General features: G+C 38.0%; 1 protein-coding gene across 2 annotated transcripts; it reads right to left on the bottom strand.

The window, feature by feature from the left end:
• Positions 1–7,039: 7,039 nt before the first annotated feature.
• On the bottom strand, positions 7,040–12,032 carry msx2a (muscle segment homeobox 2a). 2 transcript variants are annotated; one of them, XM_079891795.1, is made up of 2 exons: positions 11,538–12,031; positions 7,040–10,549 (listed from the first exon to the last, which is right to left on the bottom strand). In XM_079891795.1, exons 1-2 carry the CDS (start codon positions 11,824–11,826, stop codon positions 10,095–10,097), a joined length of 744 nt encoding a protein of 247 aa, XP_079747921.1. In that variant the 5' UTR covers positions 11,827–12,031; the 3' UTR covers positions 7,040–10,094. The 2 variants fall into 2 exon arrangements, with proteins under 2 accessions (XP_079747921.1, XP_079747920.1); XM_079891794.1 differs by having other exon boundaries at positions 7,754–10,549; positions 11,526–12,032.

Here is a 12,032-nt window from a genome sequence, read left to right on the forward strand (position 1 = left end):
TACTTTTAGAGGAACACATGACTGGACTAGACTTCCAACAGAACTAAAGGAATGAAAACATACAAAAGGTCATTGTGGTTTCTCTAGAAAGATGAAAATGTGCTTACTGTCCAATCAAAAATTGCAGCCATTTGTAGAGATTCCTTTTGTGTTTGCATGTTAAATTTTTGTTTGTTTGTTACCGTATAACCTGCCAAGGGAATACGGAGGAAAATTAGCCAATTTGGCTAAATCTGGCACCTTTTACATATTGTCATGTATTATTAATATGTATAGTCCCTGATTAAACAAACAAAAAAAATAAACAAATATAAACATTTTTACATGTTTATTCAGTGTTAACATGATCAATGTACAACGTGCCTGTACAATGGAAATAGAAATCTTAACAGAAAATCTTAACACGGGTTTGGTTTCAAATAAACTATAAATACAACTCCAAAGCAAAAAGGATAGTGTATAAATGATAACATACATGCATAAACATATTCAAAATAATTAATAAATAGATAAAGGGACTACAGCAGCAAAAATAAAAATAATAATATTGATGACTAGGTTAGTCACAAAGTTTAACAATCAAAACCTACAGAAAAGCACATGAAAATATTTCCCATACGTAACTCTATCATCACCATTAACATAAGCCTAAAGCGGAGACTGATACATGTCATTTGGAACACAAAAGAACATCAGAACACAAAAGAACCCAGGCCATTCTTTGTAAGTTGCAAAGTTGCAATGTCCACCTCCAGAAGGAGGAACCCCACACCCCAGAGAGCCCTAATTGGCACACATGACTATTTTTCTCACATCCGAAGGCAAGTGATCTATAAACGGAGACTATAAGTTCTGAAAGTTCTGTGCCTCACCCCGAAGCACAGCAACCAGTCTCTCATGGGGCAAAACTGCAAAGATCTCTCTATACCTCTGAGTCACAGAGGGGGGAGTGTCAGTAATCCATCTAATAAGGATGCATTTCCTTGCCACAAGTAGTAGTTTATCTAACAGTTTGTAACCTGTTGCATCCAGTGTAAGTGTCATTGCCTGCCTCTTGGATGCCCCAAAAGAAAAAAAACTGTATCTTTTTTTCAATTTAATCTGAAGAATGGTGCTAATTTCGCAAGCATTGAAGCTCCAAAATCTAGACAAATACTCGCAACTCCAAAAACAGTGAAAGTATGTCCCCAACTCTGTATGGCACTTAACACATAGGGCAGATATAGTATGATCAATTTTATTCATTATTATTGGTGTTACATGTAATCTGTGCAATATCTTATATTGGGTCTCTCTGAGCCGGTTACAAGTAAAAGTGGACCTCACACATTTAATGGCCTCCTGCTTGTCATCATCTATATATTCATTGCACATGTCTTCCTCCCATTTGCGAGCCACTGTATTCAAGAGTCCAGAGGCATGAGAGTATATAAAACAATGAAACCTAGATAAAAAATGAGCAGCATTAGTTGTGTTGAAGAGGAAAATCTCCAAATTGCTAAGTGCTGGCGAATCCAGCACAGATCTTTGCTTTGAAAAAACAATGGTGAATTTGTAAATACTTGTCGCAATTGTTGGAAGGACATTAGGGAGCCATCCTGGAACAAGTCCCCCAGTGCACGAATCCCCTTCGTATGCCATGCTTTAAAGATAGGCGAACCTAAGCCCGGGGGTAAAGTCCTGATTCAAGTATATTGGACTCAGCATAAACATAATTTCACCTCTCCCAAAGAACCTTGAGATCTGTCGCCAAACTTTAATTGAATTGTAAAGTATCAGATTTTTCCTCACTATATCAACATGCTTGTAGGGGCAAGCAAACAGGCTCCAAATAGAGAATGGGAAACAAGCCCAGGAATCCACACTAGGACACAGATCACAGTAAGACCTATAACACTCCCAAATGACTCTGGCATGGCAAGCCCAATTATAATATAAAATATTAGGCATAGCTAAGCTAAAGGCATATCCAGAGATACAGAGATAACCTCACAATGCTGTTGGTTTGTACACTCACCTAAAGGATTATTAGGAACACCATACTAATACTGTGTTTGACCCCCTTTCGCCTTCAGAACTGCCTTAATTCTACGTGGCATTGATTCAACAAGGTGCTGAAAGCATTCTTTAGAAATGTTGGCCCATATTGATAGGATAGCATCTTGCAGTTGATGGAGATTTGTGGGATGCACATCCAGGGCACGAAGCTCCCATTCCACCACATCCCAAAGATGCTCTATTGGGTTGAGATCTGGTGACTGTGGGGGCCATTTTAGTACAGTGAACTCATTGTCATGTTCAAGAAACCAATTTGAAATGATTCGAGCTTTGTGACATGGTGCATTATCCTGCTGGAAGTAGCCATCAGAGGATGGGTACATGGTGGTCATAAAGGGATGGACATGGTCAGAAACAATGCTCAGGTAGGCCGTGGCATTTAAACGATGCCCAATTGGCACTAAGGGGCCTAAAGTGTGCCAAGAAAACATCCCCCACACCATTACACCACCACCACCAGCCTGCACAGTGGTAACAAGGCATGATGGATCCATGTTCTCATTCTGTTTACGCCAAATTCTGACTCTACCATCTGAATGTCTCAACAGAAATCGAGACTCATCAGACCAGGCAACATTTTTCCAGTCTTCAACTGTCCAATTTTGGTGAGCTCGTGCAAATTGTAGCCTCTTTTTCCTATTTGTAGTGGAGATGAGTGGTACCCGGTGGGGTCTTCTGCTGTTGTAGCCCATCCGCCTCAAGGTTGTGCGTGTTGTGGCTTCACAAATGCTTTGCTGCATACCTCGGTTGTAACGAGTGGTTATTTCAGTCAAAGTTGCTCTTCTATCAGCTTGAATCAGTCGGCCCATTCTCCTCTGACCTCTAGCATCAACAAGGCATTTTCGCCCACAGGACTGCCGCATACTGGATGTTTTTCCCTTTTCACACCATTCTTTGTAAACCCTAGAAATGGTTGTGCGTGAAAATCCCAGTAACTGAGCAGATTGTGAAATACTCAGACCGGCCCGTCTGGCACCAACAACCATGCCACGCTCAAAATTGCTTAAATCACCTTTCTTTCCCATTCTGACATTCAGTTTGGAGTTCAGGAGATTGTCTTGACCAGGACCACACCCCTAAATGCATTGAAGCAACTGCCATGTGATTGGTTAATTAGATAATTGCATTATGAGAAATTGAACAGGTGTTCCTAATCCTTTAGGTGAGTGTATATTGTATTGCATTTTATAAGGTTGGGGAGAACCATCTCGAGTCTTCTGGCCAGCAATTTAGAGAGTATCTTAGCATCAACTCCCAATTAAACAAATAGGTCAATAAGAGCTACATACATCGGATGGTTTATCCTTTTTAAGAATTAGTGAAATATTTGCCAAATTTAAAGTGGGTGGAAGCTGACCATTTTTCAATGAATCCGCAAACATTTCAGTAAGTGATCCTACTATTTCTTTTCCCATTTTTTAATAGAATTCTGGGCAAAAGCCATCTGGCCCAGGGGCCTTCCCTCCCCTCAGAGAGTTTATAGTGTTAAGAACTTCCTCTGCTGTAGTTGGCTTATATAGGTCCACTTGCTCCTCCAGTGTGAGAGAGGGGAGCTTAATGTTATTAAGAAAATGGCTCATTCTTTGCCCTAACGGAGTGGCATTCTGATGAATAAAGATTTTGATAAAATTCTTTCATAATTTGATTAATGTATTTGTTTTCAAATCTATTAGCCCCAGAGTTATCCTTTAAAGATGAAATTACCTTGGTCTCTGCCGTGCAAGAAGACGGTGTGGTTTATTCCCTGATTCATAAAGTCTTTGTTTGGCAAAGAAAATAGATGATTATGCCTTCTTAGTTAATAACAAATCTAAAGCAGAACGGGCTGCATTAAGCTTCTGATATAAGCCTCTGGAGGGTGACACTTTGAAATCTATCTCCAAAGTCTGAATTTTCTTCTCGAGCTCTGTTATATTTCTCATAGCCTCTTTCTTTTTAGCTGAGGTATAAGATATAATTACACCTCTCAGGTAGGCTTTGGCTGACTCCCATAAGATGGATGAACTAACTTCAGGAGATTTATTGATGTAAATAAATTATTCCCACTGCTGTTTAAGATATTGCATACATTTAGAACAGCTCAGTAATGAAGGATTCAGTCGCCACTGTCTACTGTACGGATCACTATACGGGGGATGGACTATTATTGTAATGGGAGAGTGGTCAGATAAAGTCCTAATTCCAATGGAGCAATCCATCGTTCTGTCCAATATCCCTTGCGATGACAAGAATAGATCTATATGCGAAAACGTTTGGTGAGGCTGAGAGAAAAAAGTATAATCTTTCCCCCTCATATGAACTGACTTCCAAACATCAAACAGTTCCAGATCCTTGCAAAATTCTAAAAGTCTAAGACTTTTCCTTGGTTTGGTACCTCTTGGAGGAGACTGGTCTATGGATGGGTCTAGTACGCTGTTAAAATCCCCTCCCAAGAGTATGAGAGAGCATGAGAATGAAGAGATGTCAGAAAGTAATTTGGGAAAAAAACTGAGGCTTACATGCCGTGGTGGTGTAAATGCAGCCGATCAGCACATGAAAGAAGAAAAAACCCGAAAGAAGTACATAGCGACCTTCATTATCTGTAATCAATTTTTCTAATTTAAAGGAGAGATTTTATGAAGAAGAATTGCAACTCCCCTGCTATTGGACTAATAAGAGGAGAAAAAAACCTGGCCAACCCAGTTTCTACGCAGCTTCATGTGCTCTATGTCAGAGAGATGGGTTTCTTGAAGCAACGCAATCTGACATTTCTCCTTCTGAAAAAAAGAGAGAAGTTGCCTTTTGACAACATGGTTAATGCCTTTCACATTGAGGCTAATTCATTTAAGATCACTCATAGACAAATTTTACCATAACATTGAAATAGTCTATATAGAAACCAAAATCCAGGTATGAAAGAGCTCTGGGGTGTTAGAACAGCACGAAGAATGGTCATAATAATGAACAAAACAGCACACCAAACAAAACCAAAACATCCCTGCCCCGTTATCAAAAAAGATTACAAACCTTGCATGATAAACACCCCCCCCCCCCCCCCCAACTAAGCTTGAAAAAAAAAAAAGCAGCCACATTACACAGAAAGACGGAGTTTTGTCCTCGGTCTGGGAAACACGGCTCTGTGACACACTTCGTGTTATCCTCTAATCGGGTTGTAATTGTCTCCAACGTCGACTCGAAACGAGCGAATTTCTCGCCCAGGACGGCGATTAAATGATCAGTTGATCAGCCTGTACCAGACTGGACTGTTCAGCTGAGGAACCACCATCTTTGTTACCCTGATAAGCAGGCGGTTGGCCTTCTGATGTTGTGCGGCCCCTTCTAGTTACTTGTTGAGAAGCCGCAGGACCTGACCATGACATGTTTACGAGTTGGATGATGAAAATTAAAGGAAAACGGCCACACAGTTTAATGTAAAAGTGAGAAAATAACGCGAGGAGTAAACGTGCCATAGAACGAGAGCATCTCATGACTCCCCAAATAAATGTTTTCTATTTGAATATATTTTCAAATGTAATTTATTCCTCTGATGCAAAGCTGAATTTTCAGCATTATTGCAGTCTTTAGTGTCACATGATCCTTCAGAAATCATTTTAATATAAGAAGTTTATTTAACAAAGTTTGGGAGGACAATGTTCAGGTAATCCAACCAATCAGGGCGAGAAGAGTCCCCTCTATATATATATATATAGGCTACTGACCCCAATCTTTTGAACAGTTGTCTAGATCATTACACTGAGTATATTGGTAGGATATAAAATTAACATCTTTAGCATCTTGAATTTGTATTAGTATTATTAAATGATGTAATTTGTGTTTTAATTAGCTCACAATTCAAATAAAGGTAAGCATCGACGACACCTGCATAACTACAGAGATCTTCCTGGAGGATAGCTTTTAGACAGCCTCATTCCCCTGCTGTTAAGAGGCTGAATAAAGCGGTTGTTTCATAAAACACACCTGCTCAAGGGCTTTGAAGCGAGATAAAGGGATTTCCCATAATGACACCATCTGAAATAAAAAGAGTGTTTCATTTCAGCCTCTGGAGTAAAGGAGTCACCGCGTGCTCAGATACGACTCTTTTTGTGCTGGGCTTCAGCTGAAAGATGAATTCCCATTGCGTGAATATATCTTCCTCCATCTAATTTGACATTTAATCTTAACTGTGTGATCTTGGCACATTGATATATGCACTGTTCATCGTACTGTTCATTGTTTCTTCATTTATCTTACAGATTTTTCGTCATTGAATCATTCTCTCAGACAGCCTCTTGTTTCGAGAAAACATGTTTCTCCAAAGCTTAGTGAAGAGGAAAACACAAAGTCAGAAGTTCGTTTCTCTCAGACTGGTTTTGCTGCATGCTCTGCTGAGCAGAGAGATGCCTGAGCCACTGGTCGTGTTGGCAGGTGTGTGCAGCTCAGCACAGCAGCATCGGTTGGCTTCTTTTACTCCCCATCAGAGCCATTGTGCTCTTTGTCAATCAATTGTGCACTCCTTTGAGCAATTACCACAATTTATTCCACCTCGGACGCACCTCGCATATTTTGTGTAAACATTGCACACAAATTATTTTTTGCTCCTCCGAAGATGGAAGTTGTATTTGCATGTCTATAAAAAATGACAGGCACAGGAAATTTGTTCACAGATGCAACCGTGAGCAGGTAAAAACGTTGCACTTGTGTGACGTAATATACACCCGGGGTCTATCAGAAGTTTGTGGTATGTCCTTATATTCATTTTTTTTTTCTACCATTATTTCTGTTGTGAAACATAAAAATCATGTGCGCACTCAGACAGAAGGGCTTTTGTTTCACTAAAATGTACTATGCAGTGATAAAAGTGGTGTTACAATAAATATAGACAAAATAAATAGACTAATAAATCTAGATACATCTTAATATAAAATATTGTTTTGTAAACTTATATATATATATATATATATATATATATATATATATATATTATTCAATGTGCATCATCAATGGGCTGTCTTGACTTTATTTTCTCAGAGAAATTGCTACATCTAGTGGACAGTTAAAACACAGACACAGGCACTACTGGATAAGCCATATACATTGGTACCAGGTCAGCAGGACCAAATCACTTAGATAAATAAAATATATCTGTGAATAGCAGCATCTAGGAAGCCAATAATCTTTTGAAGCCACTGCATTTACAAAAAAAATGTTGGACTTGAAGATCAAAAATGGTCCTTTATCAGTAGCCTAGCCTATTTAGTCACAGAATATTTACTGCAGTCTTTGTACGACGCAACTCTTTTAACCCTCCTATTGCATTCGGGTCCATTTTGACCCGGAAGAGGTAGGCCCCTGCATCATTATGTTTATTAATTATTTTTACTTAAAATTGTACAAAGATGACATTTTGTAAAGGTGTTAAGACTGTCAAAATACACATCATTTCTTATTTATTTTTCCAGACTTTTTTGACAAAAAATGTAAGTTATATAGCTAACCATTTAAACTAAGTTGTTACACTTTTTGCGTTTGGGTCCGTTTTGACCCGAAAGTGAACTGTGGCTTTATACATGAAATTATGCTGCTGTTTTATTATGCATCTATTTGTTAGATTTGTCTACCACGAATTTTATTTATCGGGCCATTTATATGCCAAAAATGTTTTTTTTTTGCGTGCATATGCTACGCACCGTAAACCCCTTGGGTAGGATTAGGGGTGCAAAGTGCGTGCGTATTAGGCTACACGCCATAAAGTGCGTCATGAGTTATAAGTTTCAAATGAATTAATTAAAGTCAAGGGAGTTCATTATGGTAATTCTCATATTAAATGTTGAATTTCATCTAATGATATATTTAAATAACGTTTCTCTTTTATTGCATCACCCTTTTTGCTGCAGTTCCTGAAATATTTGAAATTTCAAAGAATGGTTACACTTTATTTTACGGTGATGTACAGTAGTTACATTGCTTACATAAGAACTGAGTAATATTAATTAGCTACATGTACTTACATTAGAGTTACGGTTAGGGTTAGGTTAGTTACTTGTAATTCTGCATATTTACTGTTATTACAATGGTAAGTAATGTGTAACTACGTCACTTTAATAATAATTTCTCAGCTTTTTTAATTAATAAAAATAGGGTAAATGAAGTAATAGCATGGTAAAAAATAATAAAAAAAGTTTTCAAACCAGTGCATTCACTCATTGATGAGAAGTTACTGATTAGATACAATATGGTTTTATTTTATATACATTTTAAGTTGTGACTTTTATAAGCTTATAGAGCATATGGAAATGCAGATATTGTTGCAATGTGCATATTAGTGGCTTTGTTTTATCTATTGTGATGAATTAATGTGTTTCAGTTAAATTAGTATACAATTATGCTAAAAGAGAGTTTTTAGGGTCTGTGAGAGGCAATTTTATCTAGTAAATGGTTTCTTTTTTCTCTCAAGCTCAGTTAATAACTTGAAGTGCTACATGAATAAATACAATAAAAGCTCCTTTTTTTAGACCTCCCTGCTTATAGTCACTGTGGATCAAAGCCTTCAATGGACTGAACAGTCAGAACGACTTGGCATGAGGATCTTTTGAGTTTCAACCAAGATTTCGGGTCAAAAGTCAGTTTTGTGCCACAGAGAGATCTGTTATCAAACTAATGTTTTAAAAACAAAGAGATGGAAATGGACTGTGAAATGACTGCTAATTGTGACATGGCTGTACAGTAATGGGAAACACTTTGTTGGTGCCAAACAATGCCACAGTTAAGCGAGCAAAACACGGTGAAGCCAACCAATCATGTAATGTTTTTAAGCTCTCATACACCATTTCACACTGGTGGAGTTAAACTTGGAGGGTAAGGACAATTAATAAAGGGTCTGGTTGATGTAGAGCTCGGCATTCACAATCAGTTAAGGCTCAAAGTCAAATTACGATACAAAGCCAAGGGTATTTTTAAAAGGGTAGACCAAGCGATGAAGACCTACCAAGGGACATGCTAAGACACGGTTGGTGTCTACGGAAAATAAGCAGTTGTGTTCAATCACTCCGGCTCAGGGACTGTGACTGAAGGGGGCTATTATATCGGGCTATTTTAACTGTGTAGATACCCCACATATATGTAATTACACCAGTAGAAGATTATAGATTATTCCATGGAAAGTCAGCGATAGAACAAAGCCAATTAATCCATCATAAATTACATGCAACATTGAATTTCTTAGAAATGCATCAGGTCGACACATTCCTTGGTCGCAGCACACAGAGAGATTTACGAACTTCAATACTTACGCGGCTAACCCAGTGTTTTAGTGCGTCATGTAATGACACCGTTTAATTAACTTTCCTGGGACCACCAGCATGAAGAGAGATCCAGAGGTCAACCAGCATTTCCACTGATTATGAGCACAGACGCTTAAAAAAAGCCTCTTTTCAGCAGCTCAATTTAAAAAGCATTAGCAATCATGCGACTTCAAGCGTGAGCTGATCTCCTAAAACACCTCAAAAAAAGGGTTTAATCTTAGTAGTTTTTCCTCTAAAATTTCCAATTGGGAAATGAAAAAAAATACACAGGCCTATCGGTGTAACTCTAAATCAGCTCATTCTGTAATTCAAGTGTAAAATATGTTACATTTGCTTCTCATAAACATTTGAATTGGGATTCATTAAACAAAACTACTTTATTCTAAGGCTATGTGGTAAAATCATTAATATATTTGACTTTTTCTTTAGTGTGACTCACTATATTTTAATGCAAAACATTGGGTAATATAACATTCTAAAATGCCCTGGCTAGAAAGTTATAAGAACGGCATTTTGACACTTTAAAATCAGAAATCTCAAACCTGCAAGTCTACGTTTCATTTGTTCTTTGTGGTTTCCAAAGTAGATTAATGTCTAAAAATTTAAAATAGAAATGAACATAAAAAGTAATCCGGTGCATTTATAAAACCTAATGGCAACCCATGTTGATGTGTCAAACATACAAGTATCAGTCCAGCAGATAAACCAGAAGTGTTTCCACGAATAATATTGATGCAATAGTTTGTATAAGATCCTCTAGACTGGCTCCACAGAGTAGCCGTCTTTGGACAGAGGACACATAGTGTAACCCACCGGTGTGGAGTATATTCCTACAGGTGCGAAGGGCAGCATGTGTCTGCTGAAAGGGAAGGACTGTCCACACAATAGAGCTGCAGTCTGGGCTTGCGTACAGAGAGGGAACGGTAGAGTAAGGCCAGGATGCAAGATGGGTTTGCTGGTCATTTTGAGCCTCTCCAGCTCTGCTTCCTGCAGTCGCTTAGCCTTCGCTCTTCGGTTCTGGAACCAGATCTTCACCTGTGTCTCGGTCAGGCTGAGAGAGCTGGAAAATTCAGCGCGTTCTGCGATGGACAGGTATTGCTTCTGACGGAACTTCCGCTCGAGGGCCAAGAGCTGCGTAGTGGTGAAAGGGGTCCGGGGTTTACGGTTCGTCTTGTGCTTTCTGAGAGTGCATGCTGAGGGACTCGGTGGTCCTGTAAAATAAGTTCATAAATTAGCTTGTAAAAGACTTGGAAATAAACAGCTCGGGCAGATGACTAATTTGCTTTAACACAGGGCAAACTCATAAAATGCATTGTGTACCAGATCAAAGCGGCTGTATACAATGTCTGAATGCTTAATTTGGAAATCAGACATTTATGCTTGTAAATAGCTACTTTTTTGTCTTGATCATGTAACACTGTAAAATCTAATTAGTTAGACTTACTCACTGAAAAAAGTTATATGATCAATAAGTTACGACAACATATGTTTTTACATAGCTTTAACTCATCAAAATTAGTTAAGCAATTGTCAACTACTTTTATAAGTTATACAAGATACAACTCGTTTTTTAAGGCAGTTTAATGTAATTTAAGTTTAAATAACTTAAACATCCAAGTTGATTGTACTTGAAATTTTAAGGCATCAACTAATTTTTTACAATAAAAAAAAAAAAAAAAAAATGCAAACCGATTACCTTAAAAACTAAGTTAAGAGAAATATGAATAGTATGGTGTACTGACAATGCTTAGTTAGTACAGTTTTCTGAGTAAACAATAGGTGAATAGTACAGATTGCTAGATTTTTACAATTAAGTGAAGATATTAACTAAAGTTATAAACTAATTGAACAACTGTTGTATTTTACAGTGTATTGATCCATTTTAAAATGCATTCTTTTGCAGGGCACTGTATATTCCTTATGTATTTCCTACCATATTTGTATTATTTAAATGATAAAAACAAAACAATTTACAATGAAGACATGGGGTTAATTGCTAGAATCACTCACTAAAAATCACACACACACACACACACACACAACCAGTTGATTAAAAAATGTCTCAGAAAAGTTAGTTCTGAGAAAGGCTTAATTATATTTTACAAGATGCCAAGTTGTACACCCTAATGTCATTCAGACACTATAATTTTATTAGGCTACTTAGTGCCAAAATAGTTTTTTTTAAACCTGATGACTTACGTGGTGATGTTGATATTCTGGGTTTATTGATCCAGGAAGAGTCCTCCTTGACAGATTCACAACGTTTGGAGGAATATATCACAGATCGATCATCTTGATTTATTACGCATGGCATCTGAATCAGTTCCTGTGAGGTTGATTCACTCCTTCCCTTCTTCGACATGAGGGCTTCGACGCTGAACGGGAGGCTTTGCGCGCGAACCGAACGCTCCGGCGGAGATGACCGTGAACCATGGTCATCCTCATCTTCATCGGAGGACACTTTACCTTTATAATTAGCTGAAATCATTCCGCGTAAAATAACTAGGCTATATCTATATTCCACATGGAAATTTGAGAAAGAACCATAGACCTGTAAGCTCGCTCTTCGTTGCTTAACTTTTACATGACTAACAATAACTTGACAAAAGTTACAAGACTATCCTAAGTTGGAACCAATCATCGTTCAGTCAGAGGCTGCGTCTAAACCCCAGAGAGCCGCCTACTTTAGACTTT

Source organism: Squalius cephalus (genome assembly GCF_949319135.1).
Source record: "Squalius cephalus genome assembly, chromosome: 14".
NCBI lineage: Eukaryota > Metazoa > Chordata > Actinopteri > Cypriniformes > Leuciscidae > Squalius > Squalius cephalus.

What these genes read in the sequence shown, in the direction of transcription:
- msx2a (XM_079891794.1), bottom strand. Translation starts at nt 11,826, where the DNA reads ATGATTTCAGCTAATTATAAAGGTAAAGTGTCCTCCGATGAAGATGAG. An exon ending in ATCACCACGTAAGTCATCAG is followed by an intron (nt 10,550 to 11,525) that starts GTTTAAAAAAAA and finishes CTTATTTTACAG; the next exon opens with GACCACCGAGTCCCTCAGCA.